Source organism: Gambusia affinis, linkage group LG21 (assembly GCF_019740435.1).
Source record: "Gambusia affinis linkage group LG21, SWU_Gaff_1.0, whole genome shotgun sequence".
In the NCBI taxonomy this organism is placed as follows: domain Eukaryota; kingdom Metazoa; phylum Chordata; class Actinopteri; order Cyprinodontiformes; family Poeciliidae; genus Gambusia; species Gambusia affinis.
In genome coordinates this window covers 11,273,604-11,296,443 of record NC_057888.1, presented here as the reverse complement: position 1 = coordinate 11,296,443, position 22,840 = coordinate 11,273,604, and the positions used below count along the sequence as shown (strand labels likewise).

Here is a 22,840-nt window from a genome sequence, read left to right as displayed (position 1 = left end):
AGTCAAAGTGGAACCACTTTGCTACCACAGCCAAAGCATGGGGTTTAGCCACGTAGCTAGTTAGCTTTATCACACAGAAGTTACGACGCGAGAAACCCTTTTAGATGCTTAATATGTTTAATTCAGCGGAATAACGCGTTATAATAGACAAAATGCGCAAATATTTATGCTCAAAGTACTATTATTGGCTTAATTTATAGACATACTTTCGGCTTACCCCTAAAAACTCGTGGGAACTACAAGTCGGGGAAATATAACGTCAGAAGAAATTATACGTCAGTCCCTCCGCCATATTGTGAGAGGCATGTTCTCCTTGGAAATTGGGTTTTCGGAGTAAAAGAAGCACTTTGCTTTGAGGTAGTTGTAAAAAAAAATACGTTTTGTACCCAATTATGTGTATTAACTTTATTACCAATAAAAGGCAAAGATTTAACAAAACGTGCAGAAAAAGTACTATGACTTCTTTCCATTTTCCTATATTAAAATATTCCAAAAAACTAAAGAAAAACTGTTTTACTTATAAAAACTAAACATTATTTTGTTAATCTAATCTGTTTTGCAAATAATGTAAGGGGTCCCCGAGAGGTTCTTTAAAGTCAATGTTTTGGTTGTTAAATATATATTTGACCAAACTCTCGTTAAAGAGTTTAGCAGATAGCAGAGATAGCATCCTAGCAAGTTTGCAGTAGTTTTGGTTTTCTATATTGATTTTATGTAATGACTGCTCAAAGTCTATTTGTGGTGACCATTTGTGCTCCCTGCAGAAAGCAAATAGTATAGCTTCCATCTTGTGACAGACACCAGTCTGTTCAGAATGTACTTGTATCTTAGATCATAAAAACACCTATACAAACCCTCTGTTAAACCTATTTATTCGTACTAATTGATTCTTCTAACCACATGCAACACTGGTTTAAAAATCCTTTATTTTCTTTCCGTTTTCAGAGGCGAACATCGTTGTCATGGGAACTTCTCCACGCCTCGAAAGCTTACTGGGACACGTAGTTTCGAACATATTTGTGGTCCTGAGATTCAGCAAAAAGGATAAGTAGACTCACTCAATTACCCAGAATCCTTTGCCGTTGAAGTTAGCGTTAGTTATGTTGATACGTTTACGGCGTCCGTGTTTTACTCTGTGGTAACTTTTCTACTAATTTTTGGCTTACCCAAATTTGGTATCGTACACGGTGGAAATAATAGACAAGTCTATTGTGGGATTTAGGATTATATCGTAATTTTATGCAGATGCATAAACAGTTGAGATGGCATCATCAGGGTTCAATTATCACCTGTTCAGGTGGAAAACACTCGGGTCTCCCAAAAAGGTAAGCTTGACTTACACTTAAAGAGAGAATACACATCTCCAAGATAAATAGAGAAATTATTCTTAGCAAAAATAAATCAAAAGTCGTGACTTACTATTTTTTTAATATCAACTGACTAAGTAAAATGAATGTGGGTTCTTAATTTCAGAGCCTTTACATCAGGCTTAAGGTTACAGTGCATTACAAAAATATTACCTTTTATACTTTCTAACATTTTTCGAAAATATTCCTTTGCATTTAATTAGTTTTTTGTGTGGCATCAACCCATAGTTACACAAGGGGGAACAAATGTTTTACCTTGTTTGAAATCTGGAATATGTGCGTTTGTCTTCAGCCCTTACTACACAAGGTTACCCCTAAATAAAAACCACGGCTAATACCTTCAGATGTCGCTTAATTAGGAAATAAGGTCCAGATGAATGCAATTCAAAACATCACCCTGAAAACTCCATCTCTATTGGAAAAGCATGGCAGTTGAATGTTCATAGTACTGGGATGGTTTTGTTTAGTAGAGAGAAAGATGGTGGGTGTTAACTGGAAGATGGATGGAGCAAAATATGGGGCAGTCCTGATTGGAAACCAGTAAGATGCCTTTAGACTGTGGAAGACTTTCAATTTCCCACAGAACAATGACACTAAACCAACTGCAGAAAGTACAATGGAATGGTTTTGTAGTTGTAATCTGACCAAATATGAAAAGGTTGTAGGGGTATGCAAGCCATTTTATATGCAGGTAAATGATACATGAAGGGTACACACATATAGCCAGAGTATATGCACAGATGTGGCTTCTTCTAAGTCAGTGGTAAATATCATCCAGGTCTGTTGTCAGATATTCACACGCTTGCAGCTGTACTCCCTTGCAGGCGGAGACTGAGATAGCTGAATTGCCACCGGTAAACCGCTCACCTTTTGAAGTCTGGGAAATGATTCTCGGGGTAATCTGCGGATTTAAGGCAATAGCTGAGCTTTCCTGTGAAATAATCCACAAACATCAGGCCCTCGCCTCAGCCCACAATTTTCACACTGCATCAGCAGCTCGAGGTCCCTCTGAGGGGATTTTCAGAAAGGCAAAAGTGACAATGTGATGTGCATCTTTCAGTTCTGATTTTACCCAAAGATATATATTTATATCCTTTATTAACAGAAACCTGTGAAGAATGATGACATTGATGAGTGGAGAAAGGTGAGACTTTACCACCTCTTACATTGAGCTGGTAATATAAAGCAATTTGCTCTTAATAACATTTTAGACTTTCTTTATTTTTAGCTACATTAATGTGTCTTATTGCCCTTGTCTCTGTCCTCAGCGAGTGGAGATGGCCTCTGAGTTAGCCGTGTCTGAAGTCTTCTCCCATAGGAAACCTCAATCAGCAATAAATAGAGTGGCTTTACCTTTGGAAAGCTCTGAACAGTTGATGGATCATGATGATGCTTACAGTGAAGGTCGGTCAGCTCACAGAAAAAACTACCTTCTACTATTAGGTTACTTACATAAAATCTTTCTCTGTTTTCAATTAGGTGTAATCATTAAGTAATGTGGATGCTGACAGATTATCTCTTTTACTGTAACATTCTATATATTTCTCCATAAATTTTGGTAATGGTTATGTTTAGGCAAATTGGCATCTTATGGAAAGCAATCAAATTTTTCAACATACATTTCTTACTTGATTTGCATGTTTTCTTGTATTTTCCAAATTAAGATTGACCAGGAAAACAGGAAGTCATTCAGTTGGATTGGATTCAATTCAGTTCAGCTCATGGCCGCGGAAAGCCATGTGATACAAATTAAATTCAAAGCACTTAGAACAAGAACAATTCTAAAACAAAAATATTAAAAATAATAATTCAGTTACATTTAATTATTAAAATTTGCTAAGGGTGTTAAATATCTTAAGTAACATTAACGTCATTGATGAAAACCAATGAATAGGCTTAAACAGAAGCTTAAAAAAAGATTTTGGATTCCACTAAATGTAGTTTGTTGTTTATGAACTAGAGAAAATTGGAGATACTTTCTACCCACTTAGGAAAGTTGTATTAACAAAAAACAACATATTATCCCAGCTTCATCATTTTACATTGTGGCAGTTGAATCCTAAAGCAAGTTTCCATTTAGGAAAACCTGCAATGTTAGTTACAGTGTTCATGTGATCTGTTCACCCAATGTACCAACAACATTACTAATTCCATACATTTTTAAAAATCCAAGTGTCAGAAAGTTTGTCGTTTCAGTTGGCTCACAATCTGCTCTTTCTTGCAGCTCAGGCTCTTCTAGATGACTGGCTGAGTGATAAGTTACGGGAAGAGCTGTACATGGAGGATGATGATGAATTGAAGGACCATGTTGAAAACACACAACCTACTGCCGCAGCTAGTGCCCAGCCTACTTGCATCAATTACAAAAAGTTTGACGGTATTTTTTAAATTCTAATTTAGCAGGTCTAAAGATACAAATGTTATATTGTCGCCATACTGCAGCTATTAACTGGCACCAAATGGATGGAAATCCATTTAATTAGCTGAAAAGGGTAAGTTGTGAAAAGGTGAGGTTCATCTCTCAATCTTATTTCAGATCTTTATGACTGTTTGGTTGAAGAAGAAGAACAATTGGCTGTTGAGGGCTTCCTCCAAGATCTAATGAAGCAAGAGCTGCTGGACCGTGGAATGCTGGAGGAGTTGACTCGCGATGATCGAGAAGAGCAGATGAAGTTTAGAAATCCAGCAATCACCATGGAAGCGCGACACCAACAGGTTTGTGCCTGTGCATTCACTGCCGTGCACAAGTATTAATGATCCAGGGAACACTTTCACATTTTGTCACATCAGCCACAAACACCTATGTATTTTAATGGGATTTTATTTAATATACCTGCACAGAGTGGTGCATAAATACCAGGGAGAAGAATATTTACGATAACAGGGGAATGTGTGTAGTTTGAAATTGGTATAATTGAAGCTGGTCTATGAAGGCCTCAGTGGTTTGTTAGAGAACATTAGTAAACAAGCAGCGTCATGAAGGCAGACAGGTCAAGGGAAAAGTGTAGAGAGGTTTTGAGCAGGATTTGGTTATAAAACAATATAACATCTGAAAATTGAAAAAATGTATCGGAGGGAGCATTAATCGGAGAAGCAGTCACGAGGCCTAGTTGGAAAATGAGAACACCTGTTGAAAGAACAAACTTTAGTCATAAACTCCACAAATATGGCGATTATATGAAAGTGACAAGAACAAAGTGTCGAATGAAAGTAAGCTAAATTACGTTGAGACAGGACATAAAAATAGATTGGTTCTCTATCAAGTCTGATAGTACTTGAGCTGCTTTGCAAAAAATAATAGGCAGAAAAGACATTCTGGAGATGTGTATAACTGAAAAAGACATGCAACTTTAACTCCATGTTAAAGTTGCATCACAGATATACATTGATATGGACTTACAAATATGCACTACTTTGTGTAAGTACAAATACAAGATTGTTGTTGTAACATAAAGTGTGAAAAGGCTCTAGTGGTATGAGACAGGGCACTGTAGGTTCAGCTCCTCAGGTTGAATTGCAGATATGCATGCTTTGAGTTGGATTGTGGCCACAAAGCTGCTGCTGGTTTCTGCTCAAGGTGCGAGAGAACAGGGCACAAAGGGAGGCTGAGAAACAGAAGAAGATGAGAGCGAAGGAAGCGCAGCAGGATGCCAGAGAGGAGGCGAAGAAGAAGGAGCAAGAGGAGGGGAAGAGGAAGAAGCAGCTGAAGCGTAGAGAGGAGGAGATGGTGCAGCAGGAGATGGTGAGACTGAGGCGACTGATGGAGGAAAAGAAGGCCTTGGAACATGCAGCTTGTCAGAAGTAGGTCATTACCTGATTGGATAATCTGTTCTAACTCTAATTCAATCTTATTAGCCATAATATAACATTCATGTATTAAAAATCCTTCCTTATTGATCTGATGTAATATCTATGAAACTGAATTAAGGGTTTTCATTACCTGTACCTTAATAATTAAACTTAACAGAAATAATTAGAAATAAGTATCACGCTGTGTGTAATGAATGTACATGAGTTTCATATTTTTGAACTGAAATTGGGTCCCCAAATTAAATTCTGCTTACATTTTTTTCTCTTTCCAATTTGAAAAAAAAAAATCTTTGCATGACCTTTTTATGCTGTGTTATGGTTTTAAAATGTTGTAGTGGAAATCTGATCTTAACCTAATCAATTTACAGAGCTGCTGCCTCTAAAGTTATGTTCTTTTAAAATTGCACAGCTTCGGACATTTCTAAATGAAATAGAATAAAACCTACAATAGAAAATTCCAGATTTTACTGTAACCAAGAGTGGTGTGTGTCTCTGTTTTATTTAATATCCTGACAAATTCACGTTTCTGCAACAAACTCTTGCTGTAATTTATTGTAAAAATGAGTCTTTGGTCTATATTTTGGTTTCTAGAGAGAAAGAGAAACAGGTGCAGAGAGCAGTCAGAAGCCTTGAGTCAACCCCTGCACTTCCCTCAAAGCAGCTGCTGAAGGAGTTTAGTCAACTACAGCAACAACAGAAGATTCAGGCAAAGATTAACATGATCAACCTCCAGGTTGGTGCATGTACTATGCAGTCGATGAGTTCTCTGACCGGTCTGGGATTTCAGGTTGTAATTTCACCTGCAGATCTTAATGCAGTTTTGCAATTGTTGTAGTGTCTGCACAAGCATCTGTCTGCATGGCACTCAGTGGTGTTAAGGCGAAAGTTACATTTGGGTAAGGCGGTGGCCCTCTGTGATTGGAGGAGGCAGCTGAGAGCGTGGCAAGCGTGGCGAGCGGTGGTGTGGGCTGAGCGCAGTCGGCGAGAGGTGGCGAGAACAGAGGAGCAACTGCGAGTAGAAAACAGGCAAGTCAAAGGATCTGTATTAACTTTTAATGCAACCGATAAGTTACACAATATACAGCTCTTTGCAAAAGTATTTTGGCATCTGGAGCTTTTTGTAATTTTTTAGAAATAGTTTTTTCATGCGTTTCATTTGATTTTCAGCACAAAATCAAATTAAACACAAAGTAAAATGATGCATGATTTAAAAAACAAAACAAAAAAAAAACCTGTCTACAAAGACGAAAATGCATATGTATTTTGCTTCCCTTTGCTGTAATATCCACAAAACAAACAGCAACCAGGAACACAGCAGATAACTTTCTAAAGTTACAGATACCTTGATTTAATAGTTTTAAAGATAAAGTATGAGCAAACCTTCATGTTCCTTCAGGCAATTCCAGCTGGCTGTGGAAAATGACCATAGACGTTTGCTACGGCGATGTCTGAATGAGTGGCAGCTCTGGAGCCAGAGGGCGAAGTTACAACGGGACCTATTGGCCCGGCAGCAGGAAACCAAAGTTAAGATGGCCGCCTTGATCGATGCTGCAGCTACAGGCAAACTCACAGCCATAGAAACTCCTGCCAATTTACCAATATGTTTGGCCCAGGAGCCGCCGAGTCAAGAGGATACAGATGCCAAGGTGAGGGATGCAACCTCCTATGCAGACTCAAAAACTACAGATTTCTTTGATGCTTTCAACTAAAAAGTACTCTATGATTTATTGTTATTAAAAATTGACTCTATGATCTCAAACATGACCAAAACATAAGTCGATCCCTTATGGGCAATGCTGAAAGTCTTCATAAAGCAGGAAAATGTGTTGTTTTTAAGACAAACGTCTGGGAAATAAACAAAGTAACAATATTGCTATGGAACATTTCTCTGCACATTTAGAACATGAAGCTTTTACTTCTAGCCAGTGAAAAGAAATAAATCTATCTAGCTGAAATATTTACCGCTCTCAAGAGAATCAAATTGGCAGCAACAGAATAAAGTATAGCGTTACTGTCTAATAAATAAAACAATAATTTCTAATCCACAAAGACCAGAGACTTAACTTAGAGTGTCTTTTGCTCAAACATTTGTTTTATCTGTCTATTATTGTAGATTTGTAATGGAAGTAAGCCATTATTGTTGAATTTAACATAAATAAATGCCTTAAATGTCTCATTTCTGTGAAGTAAACCTATAGAAGTACGGTATATATACTTTACTTTAAACTGAAACTTAGACAATTTTTAGCCGATGGTTTCTGCATGTCTAGTCTTACCGTCATTTGTCCATCATATATTCAACAGAAGGGCTGCCATGCAGCAGAGAATGAGGTCCTAGAAGCTTCTACAGGACATCAGAGTAAAGCCTCTGTGGGTGATGAGGCCCAACCTCTTCAGCCTTGGCAGGTGACCAGACGCCACATTGCACCCACTACAGAAGAGCTACGCAATGCACGGCAGAGGGTGACAGAAAACAGGGTTCTCGGTAACAAACGCACGGCATCCCCAACTGGCAGGTTCGAAAACAGACACGCCGTCCAGAAGCAAATCATCACACAACAGAGGAAACTCCTGAAGGAGCAGCAGGAGCAAATCACCCGGCTGAAGGAGCAGCAGATCTTTACAGGGCTGGAGTTAGAAATGGAAAAGGCTGCGCAGATTACTCAGCTGTCAGCGCTCCAGGAAGCGAAGAGATGCAGTTTTGCCCCCGGGGAACACAGGTTGGCTCACTGAACATCATTAAAAATTTAAGTGACCTGAGATCACTTTCAAAGCAACGCCAGTAAATAGATTTCTACTGGCTTATAGTCAGTATAGAACCCCTTTAAAAGTGATTTCTGAACCACTTATACACCACATTTAATCTTTTAAATTAACAGTTTTCTTAGGCATTGATAAATATCTCTACTTATATATTAGTGATACATTAATATGTAACGTTTTAGTTTTAGTCAAGATTGTAACTTTTCATCACTTTTCTATATTTTACCACTACAATGTAATGGTTTTTTTGGGTTATGGTTTTATCATATAAAGCACTTTGAATTGCCTCGTTGATGAAATGTGCTATACAGATACAGATACACTTGATGATGATGATGATGATGATGATGATGATGATGAGAAGAGAGGTCAAATATCTAGTCGTGTATATGTCTTCAAAACATGTGTGCTTTCGATGCAACTTGCTAAAGAAAATTAAACAAAATATTGATGTGGATGTTTGCGTCTCAGTCATTAAACACAAGATAAATAGCTAGGCTCAAAATGTGTAAATAACTTACATTTTTAACATAGATACAATGTTTTAAACCTTTACAGATAAAACTGAGTTTTTGGTTTTTTTTGTTTTGTTTTGAGAATTTAATGTGAAAAGAAACAAAGTATATTTTGTGAGATAAAACCTGTCCGCAGTTTCAGATTTATGACCAGTCTGACATTACTCCTCGGCCATCTGAAATTTGTCAAGCAACTATCAGGATGATGTGAGCACGCAAACAAAAGTTGTGACAGGCTTTCTTTCTTCTGGCTGTTATCATCCCAGCTGCAGAGCTCCAAAGGCTACAGGAGAGCCGGATAGTCAGAGTGCACCTTCCAGGAAACCTGTCAGGAAGCAGACATGCCCCCATCCCATCATCACAGGTCAGTCTGAAAGCTTAACAACAGAGAATGCTCACAGATGCATTCAGTGTAAGGAGACAGAGGCAGTACAATATCTTGATCCAATCATTCTTTTACTTTCTCTTTTTCTGAAATTACAGTAATAAAATAATATAATTAGTATCGTAAAATATGATATGTGGGATTTTTTTTTTTCAGTTTTACTAAATGTGTAAAGTTGCAAAACAAACAGTAACAACAAAGAAAATTTGCATTTTCACTTTGCATCTGAAAACTTCCTTTCCACCAACCATTTTTCCTCTGGTTGCTTGTTGTGTGCTTTTTGACTTCATCGAAAATCTTAAATTACCAGTAAATGACCTAACCTCTAGCTGTACAACAGCACTGTTTGTTATTGTTTGGAAACATAACCTTCAAACTTATTCATGGAGCTTCAGTAAGATGAGAAGGTGTTAAATTCAGGACAATTCAACATTAATCAGAGATTGTTTCATTGAGACTATAGTTAAAAAATCTCAAATTTATTCGCATTTTTAGAGAATTTGACTCAGTTGTATGAAGTTCACTTAACTAATTTATTAAAAATTTATACTTGTATGTAAAGATGTGCTATGCAACATGGACTACTTAGTTTGCTTGTTGTGTTTAGGATCCAATAAAAAAACACTTAGTCCCCACCCACTAAAAATCTTCACCCTGAAGGTGAAGTACCATCTGGGTTCGATTTCTACACTGATAATCTTTTTCTTTTTCCTGGTTACTGCAGTCAAATCAACGGAGGTCCAGAAAAAAATACCCCTGTTCTTTAAAAAGATTCCTGAAATAGAAAAAACACCTAAATATATATGTACACAAACTTATATATAGGTAGACTTAATGGTTCAACCTCAATAATGTTAGTTGCACCTTGATCACGGTGAAAGTCAAAAGAAACACCCGGCAGCATCATTCCACCTTGCCTGTCACTGTTTGCGTTCTGCATACGTAAACCCAGTTTTGCTCTATTAATAGATAACATTTAAAAAGACGCAGATTGATGAACAAACACCCACTCTCCTTTAATGGCACCATTTTTTATCTCATGCTGTTACTCTGTTGGAATCGTTCTCGTCTTTAAATTTAACAGCATATGTTTTTAATTGGGGAGAGAGAGAGAAAAAAAATGAGTCTAAATAACTAAGCACATCAAATGCAGAACCAAAAATGTTTAACATAAGGCTGCAATCTGTTACCGCAACTTCTTCTTCCACCAGTTTCAGCACTTCTGACACTAAACAAGATGAATCTTGCCTCATTTAAAAGTCCATCTTGTGACCAGATTCAGCAGATTGCTTTTATAGATTATGGCTTCACACCCTGATGGAAAATAAATGACCTTCATCTGAAGCTGCCTTTTTCTCCCACTTCTGTCTGGTGCCCGTCCGTGTCCCCTCATAAGAGGATTAACCTCCGTAGGGTGTCCATTGTATAGTAGCTGGCCTCCGAACTTCTCATGTCTTCATGCGTCTTATCCCAAGAACTGCTACTGTCTGCACACACAGTTGAAATGAAACGGAGAACAAAGAGAACCTGTTTTCATCACCAGTGCCCATTTATAAACACACAGCAGAACAATGCCATTTTATTACCAACAGACAGACTTTAAAAATAAAGGAGGGTTTTCTGAAAATTTCTAAAACTATTGACTATTCTCCCTTTCACCCAAAAAAAAAAAAATCTATGTTCAAGTTGGTGGATTTGCAGAAAGTAAACATCAGGTTGTGCAACCTTGTCAGATTAGTAATTATTTCTTGTCCAATGATTTCCTTTTAACGCACTGTCTATCCTATTGCTTCTGATGTCAGATTAAACACAAAACTCATAAAATACTCGCACTATTTGCTTTCAGAGGTTGGAAAAATAGAGACGAGTTAGTAAATTAAAGGATTGCATCAAGTAAACAAAAAAATCTTCATTTGGCTCAAAAAGGATAAAAACAAGAAAGTGATGTTTTTCTATGACACCTGCTCTCTCTCTCTCTTTCTCTCTCTCTGTCCCGTTTGTGTAGTAGATTTGCTTTCTCTTTCATTATTTCACATCTTTACCCAGGTGTTGTGACTAAGACTCAGACACAAACATACAATTATATGCATATTTAACCTTGCCTGAATTTCTGACCTTTTTGCCAACCCACACACACGCTACTGTTTATCTCCAGCATTTCCTTTGCCTTAAAAAAAATTGAAACTCTCTTTTCCCTCTCCCGAGCCATGGAAGCCCGAGCTCGACAGCGGGCCAAACGGAGGCAGGAGATTGAGGAAACCAAGAGGAGGAAAGAAGAGGAAAAGTTGGTGAGACTGACAATCCTTCCAGAGCAGTGACGTGCGGTGAGGTTCATAGCTGGTGAGGCACTGACGTCATCAGAATCAGATTTGCAAATAGATGCATAGATTGACAGCAGTTTACAGGTTATGTTTCACTTCTGCATCCTTACACATACAAACTGTAGCTCACAAAACACACATTTCGACATGGATGACTACATTACAACAGTTGTAATGTAGTCATCCATGTCGAAAGTCGGGATAAGCGAGAGGAAAAAAATCACTATCTCTATTATAATCTATCGCTGCACTTGACTTGCTTCCCGAATCGTTTAGCCTAGCTCGCTGTCACTTACTCGGCAGTTGAGGAGTGAACAAGACGAACGTCTGGGATCTTGAGCGCCCCCTGCCATGAGGCAAGAGAACTGCCTGCCTCACCTCGAACCTGTTCTCTGCCGTTTATAATCGCTCATTACACGAAACACGTTACACAAACACAGTTGGTGACAAAAAGCACTGTACATTATATACATAAGCTAAATTATTGGAAATAAGTTCACATATTAAATTTGTTTAAACCATTTTATTGACGCCGTCCAGCAACATGCTCTCTCCGCTTAGCAGCCAGCGCAGAGCCAGGGGTTGATCCAAGGTGAGGCAGAGCATGAGAAAATAAGAAAATTCAGCGATTTGGAACAAATAAAAATCGAAATTGGTGAAGCTACATGAAAAATAAATATTTTTTAGTACAAACCACCGGATGAATATAACAATTTAAATTACTTTATGATTATATATTTTCTTTCTTTCCATGATGGCTGGTGAGGCACTGCCTCACCTGCCTCCCCTGACCGCACGTCACTGTTCCAGAGTAACCATATTTTCAAGCATTAATTGTACAGATTTTAATGACTGAACCTTCAGGCTGAGATGAAAGCTGCAGAGGAACAAAGGCAGAGGGAGGAACAGGAGGAGAAACGCAAGGCAGCCGAAAAGAAGAGGGAGGAGAAGAGGCTGGAACAAGAGGTGAGGAGTATTTAATGTTTTATTCACCTGACACAAGTTTGTACAACTTACACACAAGATGTAAATATTGCTTCTCTGCATCCATCCAGAGAGAAGCAGAAAGACAAAGACAATTAAAAAGGCGTCAGGAGCTCATGAGACTGGCCTGTCAACACCATAACAAAACCTTGTTGTCGCATCGAGGCCTGGCGCCATGGAAACACCTCATGCAGTTAGGACGTGAAAACATGGAGGTAAACACCCCGTCTTGTGTAATGCAGCAATATTCAAAGCCAGCCTGTCTCAAATTCACAAACATATAAACACAGGAAACACTTCATTCTGGCTCAGAGGAAGATTATACTTATCAGCTGGTATTTATGACAGCAGAATGACAACAAAGCATAACGGTGGCTCATAACATAAGGCCTATCTTGTTGTGGACATGTTAAAATGCATAATATTCTTGCATCATCTTGTATGTTCATAACATATAAGTAGAAGCAAAACTAGTGACTTTCAAAACTATTCATATTCTGAGAATCTACATTTTGTCACGTTGCCGTCACTATCTTTAGTGTTTTGGGATTTGATGTAATTAACCATCACTAAGTAGTGCATAATTGCCACACAGACGTGAAATTACTTGGTTGTTAAGTTTTATTTTGTTTTATGCAATATAATAAATGAAAGCGCAGAATGTATTTCTATTCATTCCCTTATAGTTCAATTGTTAGTCTGTGGCAGTCGTCATTTTCAAAAGCAGTTTTAGTTACTTTGGACGAAAAAGAACACATACAGGTTTTTGTTTGTAGATGTGCAACGACGGTTAGAGGCACACCTTAAAAGACGTGCAGCAATAATAGAAGCCAAATGTAATTTCAAAAGGTATTGATTTACAAGGCTTAATACAAAAGCACAGCCTTCTTTTCAGATCTCTGGTTGCACCTATTTTGCAAAAGCAAACACTTTATGATTATGTACTTCTTAGTATTAGTGTATCACATAAAATCTTAATAAAATGCACTAAGGTTTGCTGTAAAGTGACAAAATGTATGGATATGAATACTTTTGTAATTCACTGGAGTGATCATACAGTACGCTAACATCTTAACCTCTGCTATGGTGCTTAGATATTGTGTGCAAAGCTCAGACGTGTCTGTGAATACATCAATCTGTATGAGAAACACAGCCACTGTGACACAGTTTTATTTAAGTAAATATTTTTAATGAAATAATTAAAGATAAACATTAATTGTAAATGAACAACAATCTGTTCTTTATTGCTTTGTTTCTGAAATTATAGAGAAATTATAGAGTAGTACTAATTTATCCCCCCGCCCCCATTTGTTTCCAGCTGGCCGAGAGTCATCACAACCTCTTCCTCCTGAACCAGTGCACCCTGGGATGGCTACAGTATGCAAGAGAGACCCAGCGTGAGAGGGTGGCCTGTGCTGACCAACTACAGAAGCACTTTTTGCTTCGTTGGAGTTTAAACTGCTGGAAAAGAGTGAGTATGCCCTTTTATACACAGTATACATTACCTTGCAAAGGTTTCTGTGTATAGTCTTTCAACTTGCAACCAAAATGTATTTTATTTAGATTTCACCTGGCAGAGCACCAGTTTTGAGATAAAAAGCAATAAAAAATTCAAATCAAAGCAGAAATTCTGCTGTTTGGTGAAGGTTTCGGGGGAGAACATTTGTGAACAAACAGCATTATGAAGGAGCACATCAGACATCAAAAGAAAAGTGATGAGAAATCCAGTTAAAATTTTGCCACAGTCTGTCTTATATACTCTCTGGCCTACAGTTTGTAAACCCTATTGCTTCATATATAATGGAGAGAATAACAGTAAACGGGATTTACGTGCTTTTTATTACCTCATCGGTCACAACATCCTTGTCTTGGTTTCAGCTGGGCGACCTGCGGATGATTCAGGAAGAGCGAGCCGAGCGATTTTATCGGAAGCGAACTCTGAGAAGGTTCCTGCTTGCTCTGCAGGACCATGTGACCCTGCAGAGGCTGAAGGAGTGGGACCTTCGAAAACTGGCTCAGGAGCACCGGGACAGGTCTGCTCCACCTGATGCTGCATTTTGTTCTGAAGTAGCCCTGATAAAACTAACTCTTTGCTGTGTTTCTTTCGTGGGACAAAATTTATCAGCAATATCTAAAAACTTCTCCTTTAAACTGCGGTATATCCACTATTTTAAGACAATCTAAATGTAGAGACTTAAAAACATATTCTATGAAATGTTTGATACTTTAGAGCTTTCTAGTTGCCCCAGCAAGATTACTTTTTTGTTTTTTTTTTTTTTTGGTTATTGGGTTATAGACAAAACAGAGTTTTTTACAGTGTGCAGGCTTACAAAACCTTCAAGAACACGCAGACAATGCGTTTCTTTGTCCTGGTGTCCCCTGGTTGTTTATAGGTAGACTAGTAAACAAGAAAACATAAAATGTGTTTTCATTGAATCTCTTTTCACAAAGAAAGCCGTAGACATCTGAAATGAAATGTGGGCTTCCCTGACAGATCATGAAACACAAGAGAGTGGGTGTGATTGTAGAGGAGGCACTTTTCCTGGTAGAAACCAATGTTTGTCCTCCGCAGCCTGTCAACAGGAGTGGATGAGACTAATTCAGGACAGTTTTTTTATTTCTCAGCATTTGTATTAAAGGTATATATATACAAATGCTGAGGAAGACACACAAGTTTGTATAAAAGTGAGTCAAGCTGTAAAGACGGTCACTTCCAGCTCTGAAAGCCTGAACGTATTTTTATGGTTTCAGATGAGTTAATGGATTTTTCTGTACTGAACAAACTAGAATCATTTGATCAGGTGTCTAGAAAAACTCTTCTCAATTTCAAATAGTTTTCCAATTTTCTGCCTCCGAAAACTATTTGATGACCTTCTTAACTTACAACCATCCAACAAAGTTCTAACATCCGTTATTTACGCAGCTGCTGCTCTCTGAGAGGAGAAAGATGTAGCCTTTTATATGTACTTTGCAAAAGTATTCACACCACTTGAATTTATGTTTTGTCACAAACATCAGTGCATTTTACTGAGATATTCTGGCAAATCAGCACAAATAGCATTGATGGTAATTCTTGAATAGAGTCAATATGAACCAATACTGTGTTAAAATATTAACTGAAAGCAAAAATAATTTTTTGATCCTCATTTTTTTTTTTACATAGTGATTTATTAAACATTTCTATGTAATATCTTTATTGTCAACCTCAAGAAATATTTTTAAGCATCAACTGGCTGGTCTGGTACTGCTAAATGACCACAGGCTACAGGTGAAGCCCCAACAGCTGCCTAGCTGCCAAACACCATGTAAAAACTAATTGCATGTTGTCTAGCCAGCGGTCCCTCAGATCCACTTCGTTAATGCTCACTTGCTCCGTGTTCGTCTGTCCTTCCATCTGTTTGTGTTTTAGGCGCGTCCTGCAGAGGTGTTTCCAGGCCTGGAGGCAGCTTCCTACTACGCTGCGGAGGGAAAAGGAGAGAGAGGTGCGACGGGAGAAGCTGAGCAGGAAAGTGGCAGAGCTTCTGCCGGATTTCTGCTCCCGTCCATTAGGAACGTCTGAGAGAGAAACAGTCTGATAGAGACAAGCTGAAAGCGTTACTCCAGCGGTGATAGGTGATAAAGAAAAGGCTCGGTCATTTCTCACTTTCATTTAATAAAATCCATTCAAAATCCACAGATGTACAACAGAGAAATTATTTAAATACAAAAGAGTTTATATTTGATTAGAAATTAAAGCATAGTAAAAGTGGAAAGTTACAAAAAAAACCTTTCCCCAGACTCAAGCTGACAGTTGTGCATTCCACATGAAAGTAGGTCTTTCATGTGGAAGTGTGACAACAACGTAATACAAAGTAGCTTAAATTATACAAATGCAATCATCTACCACAGTACCTAAATTAGCCTTGTGCCAAGACATTTCATTTGTCTGATATGAAAACCTAAGATGCAATTTGCAAGGCAAAGTGGAGACAAGTGGCGTCAGTGTTTGAGAAAGATAAATGAGGTGCAGAGTCTCACAAAGATGATTAAAGTTTTCCAAGTGGTTATGTTAGAAAATTCCCAAACTTCAAAGTAAAGGATTAGGATTTTATGTAATAGACAGTCTGCTATACATTTGTGAAATGGAAGAAAAATGATACATGATCAGTTATACAAACTGAATGCAGTTCTGAACTTTGACTGGGCCATTCTGGCTCATGATTATGCTGTGACTGAAACCATTTCACTGTGGTTAAGGCAGCTGTCCTGCTGGAAGATGACCATTGCTGCCAGCCCCTAACAAATTTTCTTCTAGGCTTGCCCTGAGCTGTCCCTGCACTTTAACACAAATAACATTTTGGATGTAGAAAAAAATAATTAATTATTGTCTAATCAGAGCTGCCCATTTTTCCACATTTTGAATCTTAATCTATAACAGAAAATCCAGAGGAATATTTCTGAAAATGTCCTATTTCTTTGTGAGAGTTTAACTTTCTTCCAGTTGTCTACCGAGGCACTGGAATGTAGCTCAGAGTCCAAGTCCGAAGGAAGACATTCATAGTGATAGTTGTGTGTGTGTGTGTGTGTGACTAAGATGTCGTGGGTGGATTCGGCTGCATAGATGAGGTCCCAGTTGTCAGTCACTGTAATGGCAGTGAATTCACAGCATTGAGATGTGAAGTAGTTATCGCTAAATGTCAAAGAGCGACTCCAGAGCTGCAGAAACACCTCTAAGCAATGCTGACTCTGCTTGAGACTAAGAGCAAACCTACTGTGGATGAAGTGGCAATGCTGCCACCCAATGGTCAGAAGCTGTTTTTACCACCCCTATATTGTGTCTCACACCAGGTCTGTTGGAGATGAAAGCCTCAATTTGTCTCTCATGGACATGAACTCAGACCAGTTGCTCCAAAGACCTCGAGAGTAAACGCCGGTGTCCACGACGAGTCCCCAGCAGGCACTGCGAGTCGTTTTCTCCCTCAGTGCGCCTCGGGCTTCCCGCTCCGTCACATTGTAGCTGATATTTATAATTTGCACTAGAAGGAGATGCAGGAGACCGCCGGTCACAATGCTGGAGTACCATGCGCAGGTGAAGCAGAGAGCAGAGCTAGAGAAAATAGAAAGGACAAGGCAGACATCTTAAGGCAGACCCAGCACAGAAAACAAGTAATTAATTGAAAGGGATTTATCACAAGGCATTCTACAGCAAAGTAAAGGGAAAAATATCCTAGATTTAACATTCAGAATAGGTGATTTACCATTTATGTACGTGGTGATTGAAAGTCTCCCAGAAAACTGATAAGTCTTTATTTTAACCAATAAAAACAGGAATAACTTGATTCTGAGAAATAATAAACAATAAAGAGGATTTAACAGGCTCATTAGTAGCTATGGAGTTTTACATTTTGGGAACCAAATAGGACAACTTAATATTTGTTCTACAATCTTCAATCATTTACTGCAATAACTGAGAAAGCTGGAGCTTTTTACATCCATTGGTAAGACTGGAACTCAAGAAGAATGTCTTTTTGACTAGTATCAACCAAAATCAAAGTTAACACAGAACCGTTGCAATCTGTTAACATTAGGAATCCTACACATTGAATGCCTATAATACAAGTCAAATTTTAGTGTACTGGTATAAAACACTTAAAATCCAGATACAATACAATAAAGTTTATAATTGTAAAGTGACACTATGTTCAAAAGCTCAAAACGTATGAAGACTTTTTCCTGCTATTGTATATAGGGTTTCGCATGGTGTACTTAAGTTCTGGCAAAACTTGTACCTTAAAATGGTATCATATCACATAGATTAGAGGTTTTTTTTTTTAAAAAAATAGAGCCAAGTGGAACCTGTACTGGGTGTAAACTCCAGGGCAGTAGAGTAAGGCAGTGAGGACGTTCTGCTGGGGACACACACTCCGCAGCACCAGGCCAATGCCATACAGGGACGTCAGCAGGAAGAAGACGAGAGTGAGCAGGAAGCTTACGTGATTGGCCTGGCCCACACAGTTGTTTATCCTGGCCAAGGAGGCAAACACAAATACAGTAAAGACACACAGACAAATGAGCAATGAATGCAGACTGCAGATATGAGCAGAAACACTAACTAGAGTGACTGTAAGGAAAAACTTTCTTTGGACTATTTCTACCTTACTAATAATGGGACTAAACAAATGGCAAGAAAACTAATTACCGTATACATTCAAATCATGTGTGCAGTAATTCTACAGTATACAGCTTTAGACATTTCTGGAGGCTAAACGTGCATAAAACTATTGCATAAAAATGGCCTCTCTTCTTGGCAGAATAAATAAAGCTCAATGAACATGGGTGATTTCTTGGTACCAAGCTTTGTTTTTGTTTTTTTAAGCAAACTTTACAAATATTCAACAGATTTGAGATCAGAAGCCAGATTGTATTAATGTAGGAACAACCAATTGTGTAACATTTCTCGCTTCTGTAGCAAACTTTTCCTATTAGAGGAAAGAAATTATGTGAGGCTGTTTAAGAACAAAACCGTGTTCCAAAACTTTTGAGTAAAACAGAAGTTTTCTGCTGCCTCCAGGAAGAAGCCAAATGCCTTCTGGCTATCTTCCTGTCAAAGATCTGGAGAGAGAGATCCAAGCCTTTATGCCATCACTGTATTATAATTATTCAATTGCAGCAGCCCGTCTTTACACTGGTAAGCAAAGGCATGACCACATATCATACTAGTTTCACTTCTATTTGGTTCCTAAATGTCTAGACTCAAGCGAGACTGGTACGCCAGTACCTCCTGGAATTGCTATTTTCTTATAATCCAGACAGAAAGCTAAGATGAGCGAATTACTGCTGAAATTTGCTCATCTTAGCCAAAGTTCTGAACTTTGGCTGAAGACTGGAGGTCACAGAGGCTTTAGGGCAGCTGCTCCTGGACTCTGGAACAGCCTGATGATGTACATTAGACCGTCTTCAACCCTTGAGAGTTTTACGTCTGTTATAAAGGCTCATTATTTCTCTTTGGCTTTTCATTATTTTCATTAGCTTCAGCATGACTCCTGCAATCTTTTTATTTATGTACTTTAGTATGTACTATGTAGAGATTCTAGATGTATGCTGAGTGGATGTAAACTTTGTACATTTGAGATTTGGGATAAACTGACTGAAACCCACCAGACACAATGGTGGTCCAGACGATGCACGCAGACGCCACAGATCCGACAATGTCCCGCCCGCGGCGGCCGCACAACCCTGCACACTGAACACCAGTTCCTACGGCCACTGTCCTTCAACTCTAACCCTTCTTGCTCCAAGGATCCGATCCGCTGGACTGCTGTCATTGATACTTCCTGCGTCCCCCCATTGAACGAAGAGTCTTTGTCTGGCGGGGTCCTGTAATATGTCACCGTGCTGTGGACGGCCTGTTGATCCAGCCGAACGATCCCAGGATCTCTCTTGGTGTAGATAAGGGTCAGTAGGGTGAGGCTGACCCCTACACTCACAGCCGCCAGCTCACCCTGACCAACATCCCCACGTGGAAACACCTCTGAGACGAACAGGTAATACATGTATCCCAAGGAGAAGAGGGCCAGGCTGAGGAAAAAGAGTGTTCGTCCCTTCTTGCGGTGGGTGAAGAAGTAGTACCACAACACAAGGCCGGGCAGAGCTGTCAGAACCAGCACACCAAGCAGGAAGTGGAAAGCAGCAAGATGAAGCAGGGCAGGAAGGAGGACGAGAGGAGGAATGATGGACAGATCCAGTTTGCGGGCTCCGCCCCAAAACCAGGGTACACGGATCCGGTCGGAGACGACTGCAGCCACATGCGACAACGATTCTGGTTTCTGAGGTTCTCTCTTTAGAAACCTAAAGGAACAAAAAAATGGTAAAATAACTTTTTTACAGCCTCCATTAGGCTTGAGTTTATTACAAAAGGTTCAACATGTCGCCAACAAAGTTAACAGCTCCAGCTTTTTTATTTAGCACACATCAATACATTCCTTTTCCTCCATTTCCTAACAAGTCTTCATGGACTTTTGGAAAAGATATGAAGAATAATATGTAGCCATTTTGTTTGTCTGATTTCCTACAAACGTTTTTGCGTTTGTAGGAAATCAAATGCAATATACCTTAAAATACATCTTTGCATTTGTATGAAATAATTTATGTTTTCAGATTTCAGGAAACCTCTCAAGTTCTCACAGTAAAGAAATCACAACACAAATACTCTATCTTCAGTTCGAGTAGCTTTTCTTCATCTTTATCTCCTCCCACCTGTCACATGCGTCGTCCAGGTCCTCACAGTCGCAGCAGCAGGCTGCGACGTGGCTGCGCTCCCCGTGTCTGTTCACATACTCGCAGCAGCACAGCACCTCCTCCTTCTCCTCCTCCTCTTTCAGCTCCCTCTTTGCGCGCTTCTTCATGGCCAGTGGCACTGCAACCTGTAGGATGTTTCAAAAAGGAAAAAATAATTATTTACGGGTGTGTTGGTTTTGTCAGCATTGAGGTTATATGTTGCAAAAGTTTTCATGCCCTTTGAACTTTGTCCACATGTCACATTGCAAAATCAAACTTTAGTATGTTTTATTAGGAAAAATTGAGACAGATAAATCTTCAGCTCAGAGGATGTAAATGCTTCTTCCAGCCACTGTAGATGGAATCAACAGTTAAATTATGTGGAAAGTGGAAGATGAGCAACAGGAAGGGAAACACAATAAGTACATATAACTCCAAACCCACTTTGCTCAAATAATCTCTTAATGCACCAGATTATCAAGCACTTGCACATGTTTTAGATGATGAAGCGCTTCTGATCCCATTTCCCCCCCCACACATCGCTGCAAAGCAAAGCCTCTGGTCACTTGATCTGACCCGATCCATCTGCTTTCTGCACATCTGCCACACATCTGTCATGTTTTAATGATGAGCCCTCCTCCCACCCTCTTCAACCTCATTTATAGTCCAGACGTATTTAAGATGAGGTGTCGTGCGCATTTATAGCAATCCCACAAGTGTGCAGCTAGATTGGGATTAATCATCTGGGTGAGTCTAACCTTTCCCTAAAGTGGGAGATCCGGCTCTGTTGAGGAAGTCTGAATGAGCCTCTGAATGCACAAGGGTGAGCTAAAATAATTAGTAATCCGAGCAACATGTTTAACGAGGATGCTGACCAAAGTCAGCGACTGAGCCCACAAGCATCTCCCTGCAAGCTCACAGAGGAAGGGTACTAAAAGTGGAAAAGCTGGCTTACACCCACTGATTAGTGGACCCGAGGCAGCATCAAACACTACATTTGCTCCCGTCTGCCAAAAATTAAATGATGACTAATGCAACAATTCATAGCATTACTGAGGCACACAGCAGTTTTCAGCCTGTCCTGCTGTGCTCTGACAGCTGCGGTTCTTTGAGTGCCTCTGCAGGTGGGATCAAGATTAGGAATCTCTGCAGTTGATGACATCCATAAATCTGCTTGCTGTGTAGCCATTAGACTCTGCAGCTGGGATCATTATGGTATCTTTTTAGTAAGTCAAAAACTTTTTATCTTTGAATGTAAAGCATGAGTCTTTAAGGATTACTGTCTCCAGTGGCCGTTAGGCGAGAGGCAGGGCACACTGGACAGTCCAGAGCAAGACAGAGACACATAACTATGCACACACTCATACCAAAGGGAAAGTCAAAGAGGTTTACATGCATGATTTTATACTGTGGGAGGAGACTGGAGTTCCCAGTGAGAACCCACTCCTTTAAGGGAACAACATGCAAGCCTTCTTGCCCCAAAGCAACAGTGCTAACCACTGTGGCACCAAGCAGTGATCAAAATAGTAACCTGTATCTTGACAAGTAAACATTTGGATTTGTCATCAGGCCATAAACAAGCAAGTATTAAACAAATACATTACCTCCCACATTTTAAAAGTGGCAATATTGCTAGCTCACCTTGCTGCTTTATTATTACGTAATTCCAATCTCACCCACCCCTTTTAAAGTAATGGTCTGAAACAGATGGGATGTAAAAGCTAAGTGCAAAATAATTAATTTTCCAAAATGTGTGTGTCTTTTATAATGTTTTATCTAGACTTGAATGCTGTTAGTGAATATGTAATGTATGCACATTAAGGACGCCATAAAGTTTTATGAAGTCACTAAGTTAACTGCTTTTCTTGCCTTAAAAGCAAAAATGAGACATTTTAAATGCAGTTTGCAGAGCTAAATAATACCGAGAGCCTTATTTAGCTATTCTCATCATAATGCATTTTGTACGCACCAGCAGGTCTGTCCACCTGTATGCCCGAATAGAAACAGAAACAGGGGTAACAGACACGAACACCGACCTGCTACATGCTGGTTTTTCCTTCCATCTCCATGGGAACATCGGCTCGGTCCTCCTCAGCGGAAGCTTCGGTGCTGGCAGCCGCGGTTCGTAACCGGTGTTTATTTCCGCTGCACAAGACTCGGTGTGCGGCGCAGGATACCAGAACACCGGTCCCTACTGCAAATATTAAAGTGTCAGAGTCCACAAAGAGCTTCCAGAGGACTCTGCTTCCTGGTTCTGGCTTAGTTTTTGAGCGAGGTCCCCGGTGTGTGCAGCAGAGAGGAGATGTTTTCTTTTCCTTCCTGGTGTCAAATGAAGCACTTTCCCCGCCCAGAACTTCTACGGCCACATCATTACATATACAGGCGAAATGCTGTTCACGGACGAACAGCATTTAGCTACATCGCGCGCTTTTCTTTGCA

At 39.4% G+C, this 22,840-nt stretch overlaps 2 protein-coding genes across 3 annotated transcripts in view; one reads left to right on the top strand and one right to left on the bottom strand.

The window, feature by feature from the left end:
• The window catches only part of ccdc191 (coiled-coil domain containing 191), a 15,979-nt gene extending 161 nt beyond the window's left edge, over nt 1-15,818 (top strand). The window contains exons 2-18 of the mRNA XM_044105486.1: nt 946-1,325; nt 2,473-2,511; nt 2,636-2,771; nt 3,592-3,744; nt 3,904-4,082; nt 4,945-5,168; nt 5,769-5,910; nt 6,013-6,203; nt 6,574-6,823; nt 7,482-7,897; nt 8,722-8,819; nt 11,046-11,128; nt 12,026-12,127; nt 12,217-12,360; nt 13,464-13,616; nt 14,024-14,178; nt 15,555-15,818. Of these exons, the coding sequence (XP_043961421.1) occupies nt 1,263-1,325; nt 2,473-2,511; nt 2,636-2,771; nt 3,592-3,744; nt 3,904-4,082; nt 4,945-5,168; nt 5,769-5,910; nt 6,013-6,203; nt 6,574-6,823; nt 7,482-7,897; nt 8,722-8,819; nt 11,046-11,128; nt 12,026-12,127; nt 12,217-12,360; nt 13,464-13,616; nt 14,024-14,178; nt 15,555-15,720 (2,694 nt within the window). The 5' untranslated portion in view covers nt 946-1,262 and the 3' untranslated portion in view covers nt 15,721-15,818. The remainder of the gene's footprint in view (nt 1-945; nt 1,326-2,472; nt 2,512-2,635; nt 2,772-3,591; nt 3,745-3,903; nt 4,083-4,944; nt 5,169-5,768; nt 5,911-6,012; nt 6,204-6,573; nt 6,824-7,481; nt 7,898-8,721; nt 8,820-11,045; nt 11,129-12,025; nt 12,128-12,216; nt 12,361-13,463; nt 13,617-14,023; nt 14,179-15,554) is intronic.
• zdhhc23b (zinc finger DHHC-type palmitoyltransferase 23b) lies at nt 15,778-22,840 on the bottom strand. Of its 2 annotated transcripts, none has more exons than XM_044105492.1 (5): nt 22,438-22,840; nt 20,381-20,547; nt 19,283-19,972; nt 17,987-18,148; nt 15,778-17,231 (listed from the first exon to the last, which is right to left on the bottom strand). In XM_044105492.1, the coding sequence occupies exons 2-5, from the start codon at nt 20,527-20,529 to the stop codon at nt 16,964-16,966; spliced, it is 1,269 nt and encodes a 422-aa protein (XP_043961427.1). In that variant the 5' UTR covers nt 20,530-20,547; nt 22,438-22,840; the 3' UTR covers nt 15,778-16,963. The 2 variants fall into 2 exon arrangements, with proteins under 2 accessions (XP_043961427.1, XP_043961426.1); XM_044105491.1 differs by having other exon boundaries at nt 17,981-18,148; nt 22,438-22,839.

Coding starts and splice junctions, on each gene's coding strand:
- zdhhc23b (XM_044105491.1), bottom strand. CDS start 20,529: ATGAAGAAGCGCGCAAAGAGGGAGCTGAAAGAGGAGGAGGAGAAGGAG. Junction 19,973..20,380: donor CTGGACGACGCATGTGACAG/GTGGGAGGAGAT, acceptor TTGTTCCTTTAG/GTTTCTAAAGAGAGAACCTC. Junction 17,232..17,980: donor GGAGTTTACACCCAGTACAG/GTTCCACTTGGC, acceptor TATTTTCTCTAG/CTCTGCTCTCTGCTTCACCT.